Source organism: Indicator indicator, chromosome 6, assembly GCF_027791375.1.
Source record: "Indicator indicator isolate 239-I01 chromosome 6, UM_Iind_1.1, whole genome shotgun sequence".
NCBI lineage: Eukaryota > Metazoa > Chordata > Aves > Piciformes > Indicatoridae > Indicator > Indicator indicator.
The window spans coordinates 7,780,357-7,801,171 of record NC_072015.1 but is presented as its reverse complement, the minus strand read 5'-3'; the positions used below and the strand labels follow the sequence as shown (position 1 = coordinate 7,801,171).

The 20,815-nt window shown below is 43.6% G+C and overlaps 1 protein-coding gene across 1 annotated transcript in view; it reads right to left on the bottom strand.

Moving 5' to 3' along the window:
• Window positions 1-20,815, bottom strand: part of SYCP2L (synaptonemal complex protein 2 like) — a 34,597-nt gene that overhangs the window by 1,068 nt on the left and 12,714 nt on the right. The window contains exons 17-31 of the mRNA XM_054381954.1: window positions 20,440-20,528; window positions 18,468-18,516; window positions 17,384-17,439; window positions 16,812-16,866; window positions 16,213-16,369; window positions 13,956-14,005; window positions 12,518-12,614; window positions 12,016-12,104; window positions 11,789-11,852; window positions 9,068-9,190; window positions 7,528-7,652; window positions 6,157-6,251; window positions 3,835-3,934; window positions 3,696-3,754; window positions 3,224-3,293 (exon numbers count right to left, since the gene is read on the bottom strand). Of these exons, the coding sequence (XP_054237929.1) occupies window positions 3,224-3,293; window positions 3,696-3,754; window positions 3,835-3,934; window positions 6,157-6,251; window positions 7,528-7,652; window positions 9,068-9,190; window positions 11,789-11,852; window positions 12,016-12,104; window positions 12,518-12,614; window positions 13,956-14,005; window positions 16,213-16,369; window positions 16,812-16,866; window positions 17,384-17,439; window positions 18,468-18,516; window positions 20,440-20,528 (1,278 nt within the window). The remainder of the gene's footprint in view (window positions 1-3,223; window positions 3,294-3,695; window positions 3,755-3,834; window positions 3,935-6,156; window positions 6,252-7,527; window positions 7,653-9,067; window positions 9,191-11,788; window positions 11,853-12,015; window positions 12,105-12,517; window positions 12,615-13,955; window positions 14,006-16,212; window positions 16,370-16,811; window positions 16,867-17,383; window positions 17,440-18,467; window positions 18,517-20,439; window positions 20,529-20,815) is intronic.

Sequence of the window (20,815 nt, the reverse complement as noted above, 5' to 3'; positions counted from 1 at the left end):
TAAATTTTTCAGTCACAGGAGACACCAAGAGTGCTCTCCAACACACGTGAAGGTGGGGGCAACAGCAGAACAAGACTTGCTACACATCTACCCCATTATGCAGACAAAACTTAAATGCTTAGCAGCTCTAACTCAGAGAGCAATAAAACCATCAAACAGTATCTCAGAAATGAAAAGTGCAACCATTATTAATGCAGTTTGAAAGAATAAAAATCCTCAACAGGCTGCCCAGGGGGGTTCTGGAGTCTCCCTATCTGGAGATATTCAGGACCTGCCTGGATGAGTTCCTGTGTGACTTGGTATAGGGGGTTGGACTAGATGATCTCTCAAGGTCCCTTCCAGCCCCTGTGATTCTGTGATTAACCCAGAGAGAACCATCATATCTCAACCTCTTCCTGTTTCAAGCCATCCCTTTGGGCAGGGTGCTCCTTGGAGAGCAAGTTTAAAATGGCTGAGGCAACACCCACACCATAGGACTTGTGCCAACTCTAGTCAGGAATATTTGAGATAAATGAACAAGCATAATCCCCAGAAGGTTACATGATGGCAGCAGCAGCTTCCCATTGTTGCATGATCTTCTCAATAAGGCAGAGTTTCAGCACCCCCCAAAGACATGAAGTGGTGAAACTCTCTGGCAGAAGAGGGCTTTTATCATGAAGTCACATTGTGTGCAGGGAATGGTTCTCTCCAACACACACAGCACGCTGAGGTCAGTTTTATAAGCAGATAGAGCTTGGAAGCATGCCATGTTCCCACAAATTCATTCACATGCACTGGTAGGTGTAAAGCCTGCCACAGCATTCAAGGCAGTTCATGAAGAGCAACCCTGCTTTCAGGAACTCTGTCACAGCAGATGCCATTAAACAGCATGGGTTATCATTTTTAAGAGACCTTTGATGCTAGTATATCTAATCCTAACATTGTTCACTGCACTTTGAACTCTCCTAGAAGCCAGCAGTGACTGGCTTTAAAAATAATTTCTCCAGCTTCACTTTCCATTTTCTCTGCCATGCTCCACGTTTCTTGCTCTCCAGAGGCTCCACTTTGCCATCAAATATCAGGGCAGTATTCAATACAAGCCTCTGGGCCTTTTATCTCTGCAATCCAGAGTTCAATGACTCAGGGACAGGGATCTACTCAGGAGAGTCCAACGGAGAGCTACCAGGATGCTTGAGGGACCAGAGCACTGCCCCGAGAGGAAAGACTGAGAGCCCTGGGGCTGTTTAGTCTGGAGAAGACTGAGAGTGGATTTAATAAATGTTTATAAATACCTGAGGGCTGGGTGTCAAGAGGGGACAGGCTCTTCTGAGTTGCACCCTGTGATAGGAGAAGGGGTAATAAATTTAAACTACAGCACAGAATGCTCCACTTCAACATGAGGAGAAACTTCTTCACTGTGAGGGTCACAGAGCACTGGACAGGCTGCCCAGAGAGGTTGTGGAGTCTCTTTCTTTGGAGACTTTCAAGACCCATCTGGATGTGTTCCTGTGTGAGCTGTGCTTGATTCTAGGGTCCTGCTCTGTCAGGGGGGTTGGAATCTATGATCTTCAGAGGTCTCTTCCAACCCCTAACATCCTGTGATTTCGACCCAGAAGTTCCCACAATGCTGGATGCACAGGAGAAAGGTTACTCCCAAACCCCTCCACCTTACAGGTTGTGCTGGACTCCAGAGTACCTTTCCACAGGCATGCACAGTGGATCAACCCAAAAGAAGTGAGGAAATGGTTACCCTGTGCAAATATTTTACTTAGAATAATTCATTAAATGCTTCTACATTTTATGAAGTCATTAGAATACTCAAAGCCATTATATGTATCAGTTTGTTGGCTAAATTATGATATTTACTTTTTTTTTTTTTTTTGCTATTTCATGGACACATGTTGCAGGAAAACATTATCAACACAGAAGTCAAAACTGAACCACTATTTTTTTTTAAGCAAAAAAAAAAAAGATTCAACATCACTACTTCTTTCCTCTATTATTTGTTTTTCTTTCCATGTAAAAGAGATTAACACCCTTCACAGGGCCATCTTTTCTATGCTGCCTAAGGTGCTCCAACATGAATTCAAGGCTTTGCTAGTCAGAAGGAACAACAAACACATTATTTTCCACTTCATTCTTCTCCGAGTGTTCGTACTGCAGGGAAGGAAAAAAAGAAAGTAAAAGTTTGTTTATATAAACATTTATGTTGCATTAGATAAACTGCAGAGATCCTAGAAGAACATTTAGATTCAGCTTTTAGTTCTTCAACTCCCACCCTGAAAGAAATACTGCAGGATGAGTAGCATCCATAGTACAAACGTTCCTGCCTCAGCCCTGTCCTTCTTGAAAAGTGTCCTTTAGCAGGAGCACCTGTGGGAAGGTGCTTGTAATGGAAACTTTTCCATTACAATGGAAAAACTCAGGCTATCAGCTTTAACAACTAAAGGTAAACAAGCACTTGATTTTCACAACCTCTTTTTTAAAATCCCAGGCCCAGACTACTGAAGTGACCACAGATATGGCTGTGCTTTCAACACAGGGAGCTTTCTTCAGTGCAGTGCAGACCCACAGCATCACATGCAGCATAATCACCTCCTAGCCTTATTACAGGACTGCCAAATCCCTAAAGCCATCAGGGCTACACATAAAAGCAGGAATAGCAGCGGTAGCACATCTGCATGTGATGGGCTGGACAAGATGGAAGCTAGGCACTGTACTGAAGTTAGAAAGAGTACTCAGCTTATCCTACAAATTAAAATAATTCTGAAGAGTTTAAGAATTTAAGTCTATTTAACTAGGATCCCAGACAAAATGTTGTCAGACCCAAAAAGTAGATGAGAGAAAGCATGCAAAATGCTGTTTGGCTCCAAGCCACAGCATGTCATAGATGCACAACTCCAAGTGCAAGCTGGACAAATTGACAGAAGAGAACTACATTAACGGTCACTAACTACACAGAAGACAGCCTCTGGATGAAGGAATCCCCAAGATAAGAATCCAGGTTCTTGTTCTTGCCTTCTGCCTTAGGCAAGTGCTTTTAGACCACTTTCCCTAATCCCTAGCAGGACAAATTCTGCTTTCTTCATGTTCTCTCTACATTAACACCAAGGATCCCCATGAGCTAAACCAAAGCTTTCCACTCTCATGATTTCAGTTTCATCTTTTCCCTTCCAACACCTATCAGTCAGGCCACAGCTCCAAGCCCACCACCCACAGAGAGCTGCTAATGGACTGCACATACCATTGTATTCTGGATACTGGCAGTAGAAGTCCTGGCTGTTTCACCCAGGGCTGAGTCAACAGACTGAATTCTGGAAGAAGAGTAAGCTTGGCTAGTTTGCCTGTAAAGCATTAATACCTACTGAGAAAACTCAGACATTTGCCACAAACCTGAGGATTCTTCTTTTGCAGTTTTTGCCCAGCATTTGTACCAACAGTGTCTTTTCTACAGGGAAGGTCACCTCCTTTCCATCTCCTCTCACCCATATAGACATGATCAGAGAATGCACCTTGTTCAAGTGCCTGATGCAAGCCTTTTGATGCCCCTCCTACACAGCTTTCCACGTGGAGAGTCTCTCATTCCACCCTAATCCCAATTCAAAAACCCTCATGAAGCTGCAAATGGTTCAGAATACTTCCTGAATTATCAGCAATGGTACCATCAGCCTAGATAGTGCCTCTGACCAGGGAACTTGTAAGCATGCAGGACATACCTTTGCTTTTGCATGTTGCAGAAAGAGTTCAGTTTGAGTAACTGCGTGTTCCAGAAGTCCTAAAAAGAGCCCCGAAGGAAACTCCCTTTACTTGGGAAGGGAAATCCCTGGGGGGTAGCATACAAGAAGTCATACACACCACTGCGTCCTTCTCCATATTTGCCAAGATTTGAGTTTCCTTCTCAAGACCATCAAGCTCTTCAATAACAATCTTCTGGAAAGTCTCCAGCTTACTCAGCCTAGTGATGGAGAATAGAAACAAATTTGACACGTGCAGTAGCACAAAAAAAGATGACAACCCCTTCAGCACCTAGCATGCACTAGGCAGAAGCAAGTGTCCTTGCTGAGCTGCATGAAAGAGTTTTGTTTCCAGGTATGCTCTGTGACATGTTAACAGCTGTACCAGGTCAAATTAAAAAGGAGTTTAGCCAAGTACCTTGTCTCAAATAGCAGTCAGTAACAGAAGCTGAGGGAAGAGAATACAAAAGGGTTCTCAGTGCAACACTTCCCTGCATACGCTCCTAGCCTCCAGGGATTTCAACTCCCAAGCTGAAGACAACATCTTGACAAAAATTAGCTCTGGTAGGTTTTCCTGCCATGGGTTTGAGATACATGTACAGCATTGCCACATGATGCTTGCAATTTCTAATCCTTAACCAGCACAGCCCTTTTTGCTTGAGCTTGCCACCCTCTTCTTTCCCCTGGCAATAGGATACCAAACCATCATTTGATGGTGACTCTAAAAACCTTCCCTCTAAGGCAGGACATATTTGTCACAGCTTTGTCTCAGCCACCCTACAGCTCTGGTTGACTTCAGGTAGCTAAGAACACAAAAGTGTGGCAAAGGCAGCATTGAGTACCTCAGCATTTTCCTCATCCCTGACCATCATATTCCCCTTTGAATCCCATAAAGGGCAGGGATTCTCCTTACTTCTCACTTTGTTTCTAATACATTTGTAGAAGCATTTCCTTTTCTCTTTAACAGCTGAAGCCAGATTAATTTCCATTTGGGCTCTGGCCCTTCTAATTTTCTCCCTGCACAGCCTCAGGACAATCTTGTAGTCCTCCTGAGTGGCCTTCTTCCTCTTCTCCCAATGACCAAAGGCTCATGGTTTCCTTAAGCTGCAACCAAATCTCTCTATTCAGCCAGGCCAGCCTTCTTCTCTGATGACTTCTTGTTGGGCACAAGGGGACAGCCTGTTCCTGCATCTTTAAGACTTCCCTCTTGAGCAATGTTCAACCTCAGTGACTCCTTGGCTCTTCAGGACTGCCTCCCAAGGCACATTGTCCACCAGTCTCTGAAACAGGCCAGGGTCTGCCCACTGGAATTTCAGGACGGCAGTTCTGCTGACTCCCCTCTTCTCCACAAACCAAGAACTCCACCATTTCATCATCTCTATGCCCAAGACAGCCCTCAGTTGTTACACCACCCACAAGTCCTTCTCTGTTCACAAGCAGCAGGTCCAGCAGGGCACCTTCCCTAGTTGACTCCATCACCAGCCATGTCAGGAAGTTATCCTCCACACACCCTAAGAATTTCTAGGTCTGCTCTCTTTCTGCTGCCTCCCTGTACTCAGCCCTGGTGAGGCTGCACCTCAAACAGGAGGTTTAGGTTGGACATTAGAAAAAATTTTTTTAGGGAAGGGTTGTCAAGCCCTGGAACAGGCTGCCTATGTGAGCAATTGAATCCCTGTCCCTGAAGATATTTAAAAGCTGTGTAGATGTAGTGCTGAGAGATACAGTGTAGTGGTGACCTGGCACTGCTATGTTAACTCTTGGACTTGATCTTAAAGATCTCTTCCAAGCAAAACAATCCTGTGATCAACTCTTTATCTTCCTCTCTAAAAAGTCCTCTGGTTTTGTTTTGGGTAGACAAGCTTCTCCATGTATCTTAACAAGCAAATTCTGCATATAGAGATCCTACTGATACCACAGATTCTGTACTTTAAGGGCTATTATTTCATACTACATTTGATCTAAATCCTGCAAAGTCAATGTGTAGTAGGCCTAACAGACTTACTCATATCTTAAGCTGTGCTTATTTTTCTCTTATGACAAACCCATAATCATTATAGTTGGTTTAATATAACTCCTACCTGAGAAATCTGACAATATGTAAAGCAAAAGGACCTTCTTAAAGCCTCATCCCTGTCTGTAAAGTTTGCTAGTAAGCACTCACTTCATGAACTTGGAAATAATCTACAGAAATGGCTCTGTAACATCTCTCTTTTCTTCTCCCCTACTTCATTAAGTAAATCAAGAGTCTGCCTTCTTTCTTAACACAAGTAGAAACAGAAGCTACTGTTACAAGATAGTTTTTAACAATTTGTGAACACTGATGACAATTACAAGACTGTTTCATCAACTGTCCTCTACTCACGCTTGCTTTGCCTTAGTTAATCTGTCTACTCAAAACTCACACAACACTGAAGCTGTTTTCAGTCAGCAGCAGACAACTTACCTGCACTCATGTATCTGGTTCAGCAGGGTGGACAGATTCCTCTCTGAAGTCCTCAGAGTGTTCTGTGCGCTGGCCTCCATCTTTTTGTTCCGGTGCTAGCCACAGGACACATCATTAGGGACAGGCAATGGCCTGGGCCAAACCCTAGAGATCTGCTCTGTAAAACCTTCCTCTGGAACACAGATCCCTTCATGTACAGCTGCTCAGCTTCGCTGGAACCCCGTTAAGTCAAATTCAAACTGAAGTGAGGTGACATGTAAGGCAGGGTACTGCAAATCCAAACTGATGCTGTTCAGCCACATAAGTTACACCAGCAAACCTCTACATTACCCACCCATGCTCCTTCAGGTCCTGGTCACATTATCCAGGCAGCAAAGAAGTGAGCTTCACCCATACTCCACCACGTCTAACAACTGCACAAAACCAAATCTTTGCTAGCACCACTTCAGCATTAATACAAACTGTGTGCATTATAATCACAATTGATTTGTAAAAGCAGCCACCTCAAGCCTTGATTCAAGCACTTGGTGCCAGAAGTTTGTCATGAACACCTCTCACCAGCTCAAAACAAAAAATCATGGCTACAGGACACAAAGTGCTGATCAGTATGAGTCTGCTCTATTCAAAGCTTTTAAACCTGAGAAAATTTTGTGATGGGTCAGATATTGTCCTCTAATGCTAAACTTGGTTTCATGTCCAGATTATTTGTTATAGCTAAAATAAACAGTAGCAGCTGGTTGCTTGCCCTGCATCTCAAGTATGTCTATAGAGCTGAGGAAGAATACTCAGCCTATACACTATCAGCTGTGCAACCAACACCTCCACATACCATTAATCTCAAAGACACAAGCGTGTTCTCATGGATCCACACATTCTAGTCAATAAGAGCTGTCTGCATTGCTTTCTGGCTTTCATTACAAAGAAGTTGCACAGTTCACACCACAGTGAAGCTGCTCTATGCTCCAAGAAGTAGCTTCTGTATGTCTAGTATGTACTCAGGAGGATAACAATCCACAGCTCCACTGTCATTATGCTTTCAAAAAAAGCTTTGATCCCTTCTCCATGAGGAAAGTATTTGAAATAGCTAACCAAATGTGGTTTTCCAATATACAAATAAGACAAAAAGGAAAAACAAAATTTTATTTAGAACTGCCTTTATACCTTTCCTGTAACACTTCTCAGGTATACAAGTTGTGCAGAATACTTTTAAGAGCTCCAGGCTACCAGACACTGGAGTCAAAACCCTGCTCTTAGGCACAAAATATAGATAGACTATTTATACCAACTGCCCTAGTAATAAAAAGGTAATTTCATGTCCTGTGAGAAAAAGTGTCATACACAGTGCACATGTAAAAAGAGAGGGCACATTACCCAGAACAATTTCTTTAGCTGGCTGGTGAAGTTTTCAAATGCAGCAATCACTCCTGAACCACTGAAGTCTTCATGCAGTGCCTTGGGAAAAAATGCATCATCCACACTATCATCCATTTCCTGGCCTAGGAGAAAATGAACGCCCACTTAGCACCATGCTGGGGGGCTGACTGGAATATAAACTCTCCTGCTGATGAAAGGTTTATCATTCACATGAGCAGTGTTTGTTAGAAAGCTAGAATTTTAGTATTGGTCTTCTAGAGCTCACAAGGGAGGGAGGAAGGGAAACCACCACAAAACGCATTGAGAATTAGCCAACTGGATGTAAGCCAACAGTGTGCTCAGGCAGCCAAGACGACCAGCAGCATCCTGGCCTGTATCTGGAACAGTGTGGCAAGCAGGACGAGGGAAGTGATTGCCCCCCTGTAGCCAGCACTGGTGAGGCTGCACCTTGAACACCGTATTCAGTTCTGCATCCTTCACTACAAAAAAAGACATTGAGATGCTGGAGTGTGTCCAAAGAAGGTCAGTGAGGCTGGTGAGGGGTCTTGAACACAAGCCTTATAAGGAGCAGCTAAGAGATCTTGGGTTGTTCAGCCTGGAAAAGAGGAGGCTGAGGAATGACCTCATTGCTCTCCCTGACTATCTGAAAGGAGGTTGTAATGAGGTGAGGGTCAGCATCTTCTCCCAGGTAACAGGTGATAGGGTGATGGCCTCAAGCTGCACCAGGGGAGGTTTAGAGTGGATATTAGGAAAAATTTCTTCCCTGAAAGGGTCATTGGGCACTGGAACAGGCTGCCCAGGGAAGTGGTTGACTCGTCATCTCTGGAGGTGTTTAAAGGTGTTTGGATGAGGAGCTTAGGGACAGGACTTAACACTTGTGTACAGGCAGATATTAGGTTATGGTTGGACTCTACAATCTTAAGGTCTTTTCCAACCCAGTGATTCTATGATTCTATGTGATTCTATGAGAAAGAATTTTTAGCAAGCAGCATGGGAGGAAAGGCACAGTGCTAACCAGAGAGCAACATAGTTACAGATAATAAAGTAAAACCACAGTACAAGTGAAAAAGACAGTCAGGTCACTGTTTTGCTCTTGTTATTCACTGCACAGAAAGCCTAACTCCATCCTACCTGGAGTTACCAGTGTTTTGCCATTACTTTGTTTATTACCTGAATGTTTTCTTCCAGTTTCTTTATTTTCGTAGCTCTGGACAAGACTAGAAACTGTAGACATCAGCTGAGCAGCTTCCCAAGGGGACTATCATTAGGGAACCCAGAAGTCCTTATTCACACCTCTACATACATGGCATCCAATGGCAGTACCACAATTCATGCCTTCTGCTGCCTTTTGGAGAAGATACTCTCCTTACAGATACCTCTCTTCAAGCTTTCACTTGACTATGATTACCACCATCAAAAAACCCAAACAACCAAAAAAAAACCCCACAAAAACACAAGTAAGCAAACAAAACAAAACAACACAACATCCAGCTGAAAGCATTTAAATATTTCACCTTAACTGCCAACCAGGCTTTACCTGTTTGGATCTTCTCTTCTGAATCAAAATGTTTCCTTTGTTTATTGGAAGTGTCAGAGAACAAAGTGGTTTTTTCCCAACTGGAAAATTTAGGCTTTTTAATAGCAGTACTGCTTAATATATCTAGAAAGAGAATAAAACAAATTTCACAGAATGGTAGGTGTTAGAAGGGACCTCTGTGGATCATCTAGTCTAACCCTCCTGCAAAACCCAAAGCAGGTTTCCCAGGATTGCATCCAGGTAGGTTTGGAATCTCCCCAGAGAAAGAAACTCCACAACCTCTCTGGACAGCCTGTTCTAGTGTTCTGGCACCCTCACAAGAAAGTAGTTTTATTTTATATTTCAGAAAGAAAACACAACTGTCCATGAGGTACATAGCAGTACCCACAGCTACTGAAGCAGAAACCACCACTGGAATTACTTGCTAGAAAGCAGGCAGCTTTGGTTTAGGGTCTAGCATCACACAGGACATGGTAAGACTTCACCATCAAAGTCTCTTCCCTAGCAAAATCAGACCAGGAGTGCTATGAGGAATAGCGTGGCCAGCAGGACTAGAGAAGAGACCTGTCCCCCTGTACTCAGCACTGGCAAGGCTGCACCTTGAATGCTGTGTTCAGTTTTGGGCTCCATACTACAAGAAGGTCATTGAGTTGCTGGATTACACCCAAAGAAGGGCATGAAGGCTAGCGAGGGATCTTGAGCACAAGTCCTATGAGGTGCAGCTGAGAGAGCTAGTGCTATGTGGATAACTGCAAAGCCACTGTGTCTCCATTGTAAAGACAATTTCATGCCTTGGTCCACTAGTCTAACGTTAAAACGAAACAAAACACTAAAACCAACCAACCAAAAAAAACCCCAAGCACAACAACCCTCTTGATCCAGCTCCTTTCCATTCTCTTTTCCAACCTGAGTTCACAATCTGCTTATGCTCATTTGTTCCTAAGTTAATTTTAGCTGCTCCTTTTAAAAAAAAGAGTATAAATATAGAAAAGGGAGAAAAAATTAACCACACCCATTACAGCTGTCTTCTCTGCAGCTTTACTTGACTTGCCATGCATTGCTCCTAACCCAGAAAAACCCTTAGGAGCATAACAAGGGACACTGAAGCCTGTATTTTAAGGACAACTCAGAAAAAACCCAAACCAAACCAAAACCAAACCCCAAACCACAGCAAAACAAAAAAGATCTCTCTGTCTTACTATCCACCTTTCTGAGCTCAGTGATGTGCCTGCATGTAACCAACCACCTCTCTGGAGCCTTCATAAGGCAGAAAGAAGAGAGAGTGCCTAGGACAAGTGGGACAGTCAGAGGAGCATACTGAAGTAGATTTAGAGTTCACAGGGTAAGAGTTCAAATGTAATCACAGATCACACCTGAAATTTCTGAACATAACCCTACTTATAGTTTCACATGATATCATAGAATTGTTCGGGTTGGAAGGGACCTCAAGCATCACCTAGTTCCAACCCCCCTGCCATGGCCAGGGACACCTCACACTAGATCAGGTTGCTCAGAGCCACATCCAGCCTGGCCTTAAAAACCTCCAGGGGTGAGGCTTCTACCACCTCCGTGAGCAACCTGTTCCAGTGTCTCACCACCCTCACAGGGAAGGATTTCTTCCTAATATCTAATCTGAATCTACCCATTTCTATTTTTGTTCCATTCCCCCTAATCCTATCACTACCTGACACCCTAAAAAGTCCCTCCCCAGCTTTCTTGCAGGCTCCCTTAAGATACTGGAAGGCCACAATCAAGTCTCCTCAAAGCCTGGTCTTCTCCAGACTGAACAGCCCCAACTCTCTCAAGTCTGTCCTCACAGGAGAGGAGCTCCAGCCCTCTGATCATCCTTGTGGCCCTTCTCTGGACACACTCCAGCACATCCAGATCTTTCCTGTAATGGGGGCTCTAAAACTGGACACACTACTCCTCTCCAACTACAAGACCACACACTAAACAGCGATAAAAACGAAGTCCTCAGCATTTATCTTCAACCTAAATTAAGAAGATGTGTTGGTGCAGTGAAGGTGACAAGTTGCTGCAAGTGACAAATAGGCAAGGGACATTGGGAATACAAACATAGCCAGCTTATAAGAAAGGGGATGTTTTCATTCAAGACCAAAGATTCATTTACTCCATTCCTAGTGACTTCAGTAACTTTAAGACATTCAGATCTACATCAGTATAGAGAGGACAGCTCATTGCTGCTCTACTTTAAGTTCTGTTGTTTCCAATTGCAAAGGGAATGTGCTGCAGTTTTGAATCAGTTCCTGTAAGCTCAGTTTCATTTAAAAACAACAACAAACAAGTCCCTAAGCACCACTTACCTATAAATAAATAAAGCATGATTTACCAAATGCTTATGATGGTCTGCATCTATATTCTTAGGTATAAACTAAATCAATGACTTTCAGGGACACATGGTTTTAAGCTAAAGTTACACTGGACTTTCAAATTATTAAAAATTAGTTTTTATGTGCCTTGAGTCATTAGTTTGTATATTCACAGCTCTAAGTAGCTACACTGTGAGCTCCCCTGTTACCCAGGACAAGATTTAAGAACTAGTGATGAATTCAGGAATTCCTATAAAAGCATCCTACCATAATCTACCATGATACACAAACCAGAAGATATTTGTTATGCAGAAACCCTCAAAGCCAATCAGTACTTATTTGTCTTTAACAGAAAATGACAACTCTTCTATGTTATTCAAGACTAACAAACCTGAGTCATTCCAGGTAAAAATTCCTTTTTCTCCTGATGGTTGGCCAGCTGCTTCATGGAACTCCTAAGGAGAGAAGAAAAACAAAGTAAGAAGGTATCCACCCTGCACTGCAGACAAGCTGTCAGGTACTTGTCTAGTTAAAGGAAACAAAGAGATGTGGTGCATTGGTTTTAGATGAGATGAAGTAGCCTGACTGCAAATCAGGAGTCTGAGCTGTCTTCTCTACCTGTGTGGCCTTCTCCTCACCACTGGAATAGCCCTTGGCAGACACATGTACTGGTAGTGTATCCTCTTCAAGCTCTGGGACCATTTCATCTGCATGAAAGGTGAGTCAAATGACACAGTCAATCAAAATTGAATCCTGTATTGTCTAGAAACATCCAGTGCAAATAAAAAGGAAACCATCACCCTCTCCTTTGTTTCTTCACACAAGGAATAGACAGTGGCTCCAACTCAGTCCAAAGGCTGTTTTATTTCCAGCTGTCAGTTAAGTTCATTCCTTCCCCTCTCATTAGCCTCAGCTTATGTTCTCCCTGATCAAGAGACTACCTATAAACAATATCCAGCCCTCGCACCCATTACGAGACAAGTCACAAGGCAGAATACTCATGAAGAAACGTGAAGGAAAAAGGTAGAATTAAAACAAACCAAAAAAATCCCAAAAGCACACATACAGCCACACACCAAAACAACTTTAATGCATTGAAGAAAATTTAAAAGAGGAATACCAGAAAGAATCACTGTAGGTAAATTGTCTGCCTTGGAACGGGATGTGCTTTTTTTCCTTAGCATCTCCTTTTGTGCTCTTCGCCTTGATGGTTCCTGCTAAATCACAGAATCATTAAGTTTGGAAAAGACCTCTCAAGGTCATCAAGTCCAACCATTAACCTAGCACTGCCAGGTCACCATTGAACCACATCCCTCAGCACCTATCTACACATCTTTTAAATCCCTCCTGGGTTGGAGACTCCACCACTTCCTTGGCAACCTGTTCCAGGGCTTGACAACCCTTTAGAGGAAGAAGGTTTTCCTAATATCCAACCTAAGGCCTCCTGGGTGCAACCTGAGGCTTGGATTTGGAATAAAAGCCCTAAAAATTGCCAGTAAAATGCAGACATGACCATGAGCTTTCTCAAGGCACCCCAGAGTATGGAGCAGAGGACAGCATGGGGACCCATCCCAGTAGGGCCCAACTGGGATTTCTGCAGGTATTTGGATAGGCAGCTCTAGATCTTAGCATACCTCTAGAGCTAAACTCATTCCTGTTGGAGTGACGTTCCCATCAGCTAAGGCAGATGTCACACCAAGCATGCCAATTCCCACCCAATTTCCCATCTACCTGTGGTAAATATTATAGTTCTAGAACAACTTGCTTAGGGCTCTCACAGTTGTTTCCATAAAATTTCATTACCTAAGACCTCCTCGTTTCCTTAGGGTGGTGGTTTGGACCTGGCCTAGGGACCTGATGACCACCAAAGCTGCTCTATCACTCCCCCTCTTAAACGGACATGGGAGAGGGGAAAAACTATAACAAGCCAGCAATAAGAATGAAGCAATTTAATAACAATAATAAGCAAAGGCAATAGACTACGTGGAAATGAGAGCAGAGAGAGAGATGTTAGTCTTCCACTTCCCACCAGCAGGACAATGGTCGGTCTCAGGAAGCAGGGCTCTCTGAGCTTGGTGGTCCCTTAGAAGGATAGACACCACACACAAACCCCCCACTTCCTTCTTTCCCTTCATTCTTATGTCTGAGCCGTGTCATATGGCATGGAATACCCCTTTGGCCAGCCTGGGTCAGTTGGCTCAGCCGTGTCTCTTCCCAAGACATTGCCCACCCCTCACCATACTCTTGGGGCAGGGAAATGTTGAGAAGACACAGCCTGGATACTTATTCAGCAGTAGCCAAGACACTGCTGTGTTACCAACTACTGCTGCAAAACTCAGCACTAGAAAGATGCTGTGAGGAAAATTAACACTCCAGCTCAGCCAAACCAAATACACTCAGCCTCTAGCAGACCAGCGTGCTCTCAGCAATACTCAGTAGGAAAATTTGTCTCCTGGAACACTGGAGAAGAACGACAGCTCCAGTTTAATTTCTCCTTGTTTGCAGACATTTTGCATACAGGATGGGTTTAAACTGGAGGAGCCTAAGCAGGACCTTACCTTCTTTTTCTGGTAGTCACTGCCGCTACTTGCGGAAGACACTGGAAGCACTGCAAGGAGAAAAGCTTACCTGGTCACTCACAATACAACCACATGCCTTACCCAGTTAAAGGTTTGTATCAGAGCTGAAAAGCCCAGGTTTGGGTTTCCTAGGCATTTACGAGAGACCCTTTGCAACAGTTGGTTAAGCTTCAGAAGCTCTTTTTTAACAGAGCTTCTAAATGATCCAAATTTAGATCCAACAACTTGCTGCATCCAGAGTGGCTGCCAAAAAAGGGCAGTCTCAGCAGCTTGCAGGATAGTTGCTGTTGTGGTTTAACCCCAGCTAGCAACTGAACACCACACAGCCACTTGCTCACTCCTCCCGTATTCTCAAAAGGATGAGCAAGAGAACTGGAAAACAAACAACTTGTGGGTTCGTATAAGAACAGCTGAAGAACTAAAATTTTAACTAAAATAATATTGTTATAATAATATTAGTAAAAAGAGAGAGAAGAGTAATAAAAAGAGAAAAAAAAACCACAAGAAAGGCAAATCACAGAATCAGCCAGGTTGGAAGAGACCTCCAAACTCATCAAGTCCAACTGATCACCCAACCCTAACTAATCAGCTAGACCATGGCACTAAGCGCCTCATCCAGGCTTTTCTTAAACACCCCCAGGGACATTGACCCCACCACCTCCCTGGGCAGCACAATGCAACTGCTCACCACCCACTGACCAATATCCCAGTGGTGATCTGCTCCCCACCAACCAACTCCTTCCTGTTTATATACTGAGCAGGTCATTTGTGGCATGGAATGTCCCTTTGGCTAATTGGGGTCAGATGTCCCGGCCATGCTCTCTTCCAGCTTCTTGTGCTCCTGCACACTAACAAGACATGAGAAGTTGGAAAGTCATCCCTTGATTCCTTAAAATTTAAAATATCAGTACATGATTCATCTCATACCGAATCCAAAGCACAGCATTATTTTAGCTACCAGAAAGAAAAGAAAATCAGCTGTATCCCAGCTGAAACCAAGATAGTCCCTAACCCCCAATTCGGGTGCATGAGCTGGCACCAGAGTGAGAACAACTCCCACAGAAACACAGTATGAAGTGTAACTTATCCATCAACTTGCTTTCACCTCCAGAAACCAAAGCCCTCTGAGCAAGGCTCGGTCCTCTCTGAGAGGGACAGAGACATTCCAACTCTTTCACAGCAATTCAGTGTGAATTTGGAGGTCCCATCAGCCACAGAGTCAAGGAACACAGTCACTTGCAAGGTTTGCTGTTGGTCACACCCAAGCAGAAGATGCTGGTAGAGATTATCACAGTCAATTTTGTAAATCACTAGGGGGGTAAGTGGTCTATCAGTGTGTAAACTGAGGAGCAGGGTGATATGGTCTGCAAACTGTTGGCTTTCCAAAGTTTATTCATCATGCCAGTTGGAGAAACAAGAAGCAGAAAGCTGTAGAGAGGAGGTGTGGCAGCTCCAGAGACATCTTTTTCTTGCATTCAAGAGCACGAACACAACCATGAGCTCAGCACACTCAGGCTCTTCAGCACCATTACAGAGAGGGCTGCTCCCACGCAAACATACAGGTGCCAAACTTCACAGGATCACAGAATGGTAAGTGTTGGAAGGATCTCTAGGGATCATCTAATCCACCACCCTTTGCTAAAGCTCACCCAGACTGGATTGCACAGCACCATGTCCAGGCAGGGTTTCAGTCTCTTGGAGACTCCACAACCTCTCCAGACAGCCTGTTCCAGTGCTCTGTCACCCGCACAGGAAAGATCTTCCTCATGTTCCAATGGAGCTTCCTGTACTTTAGTTTGTGCCTGCTGCCCCTTGGCCTGTCACTGAGCAAAACTGGAAAGGTTCTGGCCACATCCTCTTGTGCCCCACCACCACAGATATTGATAAGCATTGAGAAGATTCCCTCTCAGTCTTCTTCAGGCTAAGCAACACCACAAGGTCTCTCAGCCTTTCCTCCTCAGAGACACACTGCAGTCCATTTTCATAGTCCTGACCCTTCCACCTGAACCCAGTAAGCTTACTGGAGGAAAAGGGAGTCTGGTTCTTTGAGCACAAGGTTATACAATGCACCTCCTCCACAGGGCAACCTTTGCTGCTGGCCTCAAGCCTTCTCTTTTCTATTTAGTGTACAAGAGTCAGCCATTTTTTTTTCCCCTTCAAGCCATCATCAGCCATTTCCTCATCTGCTGTACAGCTCATCACACAGAGCTAAATGTCAACAAGGGCCCAAGCTTACCTTTTAATTTACTTCTCACCCTCGGTCTTTTTCGGGAATAGTCAAGAGACTTTGGCAGTGAGTGCTTCTGGGAGTCAAGGATCCAGCTTTTCTCACTCTGACTAGGACTTGCATCTTCATTGTCACTTTCAGAGAAGAGATGTTTCCTGTAATTGGACTAAAGACACTATTAAGAGTGAGACCAGCTCAATCAGCTCCCTCCACTGAGTTTTTCACCAAATTATTCCATTGCTTCCTCCCCACAGAGCAACACCTGAAGTATTTTAAGCTGTGAAGTCTAAGGCAGCTGTCAAACCAGCAGTATAAAAACACCAAGAGGGAGATGTTTGCCTTTTGCCAGCAAGAGGTTTACAGCACCCTCCATCCTCACCTTCCCTTCCTCCCTCCTGCATTCAGGTAGAAGAAATCTTTGCAAGGATGAAAGCTTTGACATTCACTTGTTGGACTGGAAGTCCCACTGCACCTCAAGCACTGCTTTCAATAGGACATGTTGAGGCTCTTAGGCTCCTCTACCTCTATGCTGGATAAGACTTAAACTTCAGTCTATTTAAGGGTGCAACTGAGTGATACAGGAGTTTATCCAAGCACACATGACCTACCGGCCTTCTCTTGAGATTCTTTGGTTCCTCATTCTTGTTTCTTGATTCAGAAGTCCTGCTAAGTAACCCATAAAGGCCTGAGTTAGACTGAGAGATTCTGCAATAGTACATCAAAGCAGTACAGAAGGGGTACAGCCAAACAGCAATGGCAGGAATCCTCGACAGATCAGCAGGACCACCAAACTGTTAATGCACAGGCATCCCTGGAAACATTCCCTATCAGAAGGGGCTCTGAGCAATCTGGCACAGGTTTCCTCAAAGGGTGGTGGAAGCCCCATGCTTGGAGATATCCCAGGTCAGGTTGGACAGGGCTCTGAGCCAGTTAAGTTGCAGATGTCCCTGCAACTACTGTCAAAGTGGACAGGTGATATTCTTCTCTCTACTAACTATTATAGTCTCAGGTAGCTTAAACATCAGCTTTGTTAACATCCACAGATACTGTGGCAGCTAAGACAGAAACTATTTTATTGGTAACATCACACAACCTTTTTGATTCCAGCTTAAACCAGTTTAAGACAACGAACTCTTTTTTTTTTTTTTTGTCCATAAACAGCACGTGCATAATCCCGTACCTCTGATTTTGTGAAGAGATTTTCTGACCAAAAATCTTTCCTTTGGCTTTAGTAACCTAAAACAGAAGGAGGTATTTGTCCTATAGATCTATTACCTTATAAAATAATCTACAAAATGTAAATGTATCAGGACTCAAAAGGGATGGAGAGTGAGTGTCAAATTATAACAGACAACATCTGTCTTAAACAGAGCTACCTTCTCTTTTCCTTGCTTTATGAATAACACTTACTTTAAGAGCTAATGTCACAGAAAATGTTGTTTTAAGCACTAACACTGCTAGTAGCAGCGTGCTGTAGATGTAGCTTGGACAAGGTTTGGACTGGGCTGCTGGGACACCGAGCAGGATGCCACGAAGCAGAGTTTATGCTGACACACAGTGGCAGTAGCAAGGACTGCACGTTGTCCAGTTTATACCAGAAATGCTGGGTGTCTCTTTCAGCACCCACTGCCCTTGAATTAACAGGCAGTAGTGGCAGCACCTGCACCAGAGAAGAGGCTAAAAGTCAAAGGATGTGTATGGAGGAGCCACCTTGATGGAAGCAATCAGAGGTAGGATTTCAGCTTCCTGGGAAAAGCCACACTGTTCAAATTGCAAAGCAAAGGGGCTCATTTTTATTCAATTTCTCTAGAAGTCTGCAATATAACTCAAGCTGAATATCCAAAAATGCAGTGACTGTCTTTAACCAGGGATTCCCAGCATGCCAAGCATGGTTCAAAAGGTATTTATCTCTTCTGATTTAGCCTGACAAAGTAAAGGACGCTTAGGAACCTGCTTTTGAGTAGTCAGTAAAATGCCAACAGAGATCAGCCTTTGATCACAAAAGGTATCCCAGACTCAAGCAAAAACTCAAATTCCTGGTTGAGTACCCACCATAAGGATCAAGAAGCAATGAACATTCTCCTCACCCCCAAAAATATTTCCATGTATAGCACCATGGAGAAATACAGGAAGCTCATATTGCCAGTTGTCTGTTTTGCTCTCACAGTGTGTCCACAGCAGATGTATCTCCTGCTTCAAGTTCCCACTCTGCTGCTGAGCTGGGATCTCAGCACAAATCCTAACAGCTTCAGTCTCAACATTACCTTTTCATGACTTGCAGAGTCTGAGTTTTCAAAGTCATAGACTTCCTTCCTGGAAGACAACCTGCATGTGGCAGTGATATACATCATGAGTCACCCTATAGAGCTTGACTAAGGATATGGGGGAGGGGGAGGAGGGTGACATGGTTTGTTTCCACCCCTTCCATAAACTCTGTTATACAGTAAGCAAATACTTTATGTGCCTAAAAATGATGTTCTCAGCTTCTAAAAGAAGTTCTTGTTCCTTTACTAAGACTTTATTACTGTCTATTTGATTTTACCTCTTTCAATTGCAAATATCTAATTTTAAAGGAAAATATTCAAAAGATATGTTAGCCCTTCCTTATTTATGTAGTGGATGTTTGTTCCAACATCACCAACAACAGTACACAGGAAGAAATCATGAATGGAGAGAACTTCAGAAGCATTCAAAAAAAAAAAAAAAGAAAAAAAGAAAAAATAGAAAAACCACAAACATTTAATTTCCTTTTGAATATTCTAACATTTAATGTTTGTTCTTGCATGCATCTACATTTTCTTTCCATGTCTTCCACCCTGAAGAAGCATCTTACCTTTATTTTTCTCTAAATCATACCCATTTAAACAAATTCTAAAATTACTGCTCAACATCCAGTACACCCTCCCCTTCTCACTAAAGAATTGAGCTCCTCGAGCTTCTCCTTACAGCCTCCTGCAGGAAAGAAACTCTCATTTTCAGATGAAACACTAGAGGGAGCAGAACGACCAAACTAAGAAGCTCTCTACGTCCTAACTTGTGCACTGCTACTCCCATTTTACAACCAATAATCGCTGCATCGAGTTACTTGGTCTTAGAACACAGAAATTGGATTAATGATTAAGTCCTGTGTCAAGTTTTCCCCATTCTTATCTACAAGCAATCAGAAAAATAATCTGGACAGGTTTTTATTAAGCTACAGTAGATTGTCAGGACATCCATGGAACCACTGGAACAGTCACTAGAGCAGCAGAGATCCTCATACATGGTTCATTTTCTCTCCTGCCCAGCAGCAGGCGTTAACTTGTATGCAACCCTTGGTTAGCAGAGGGCGCAGAAGGACAACACAAGACAAATTTCCAGCACCTCAGACTGCATACGGTCCTCAAACTTGAGTGATGCTACCTGCAGTGCCTCTAGCTTTGAAAACAGAATCATAGAATGGTTTGGGTTGGAAAAGACCTTCAAAGGTCGTGTAGTCCAACCGCCGCCCCACAGTGAAGAGGGACATCTTCAACTAGACCAGGTTGCTCAGAACCCCATCCAAACTGGCCTGGAATGTTTCTGGTGGGGCTTCTACCACTCCTCTGGACAACCTGTGCCAGTGTTTCCGCTACCCTGAGTGTAAAAAACCTGGTTCCCCAGATCTAGTTTAAATCTCTTCTCTTTTAATTTAAAACCATCATCCCTTGTCCTGTCATAACAGAACCTGCTAAAAAAGTCTGTCCCCATCTTTCTCCTAGGCCACCTTGAAGTATTGAAAGGCTACAGTAAGGTCTCCCCAGAGCCTTCTCTTTCCAAAACTGAACAATCTAAACACTCTGACTGATGTATGGGTAAGAGGCAAGGGGACAAACTGCAAGACAGTCCTGAAGTTCTACGATGTACAGTGCTGACAAACTTAGACAATATATAAAAAAGTTTAAATATTTGTGAAAGAAGCTACCACTCAGAACTTAGCCACTAGAGGATCAGAGGATTACGGTTGGACTAGCTAAACCCAAGAGTCAGTGTGGCATAGCATCACAACAGGGAGGGCATATTGGCCAACCTAGACTTAGCTTTGGGAACCTAGTAGTTCCCATTGAGACAAGTTATGGCCCTTCAGAGACTACTGCTTGCTTTGCTGCATGTTCTGTTCAGACAGCCTACCTCATAGGCACTTCCTCCCATCATAAATGCTACAAACGGTCTAAAATCACCTGGCACACCCATCCCTGCACAGGCACAGGGTCTTACCTGCCTTCAGCCCTCTGCTTGGCCACACTCTGTTTCCTGTTTCTTTTTCCCCGGGTAACATCCTTCTGAAAAGGAGAGAGTGGAAGAATCTAAAGCAACAATACACAAAGTCACGTTATTATCCTAGAGCCTGCTGAGAGCAGAGATAAGGGCAGCTAGGAAACATCATTCCTCCTATTGCAACACTTGTCCACCTCCATTTCCTGTAATTCTTTCTTGTCAGAAAGCAAAGAAGTCCTGGACCTGGTCAAGGAAGGAGGAAAAATTGAATAAACACATCTGCATAGCTTCTATTCAGGAAGAAAAGCTTTGGTCTTGCAGACCACACGTAAGTCTTGTGACCGAGCTTGAATTACTTGGTAGTAACCACCAGAAT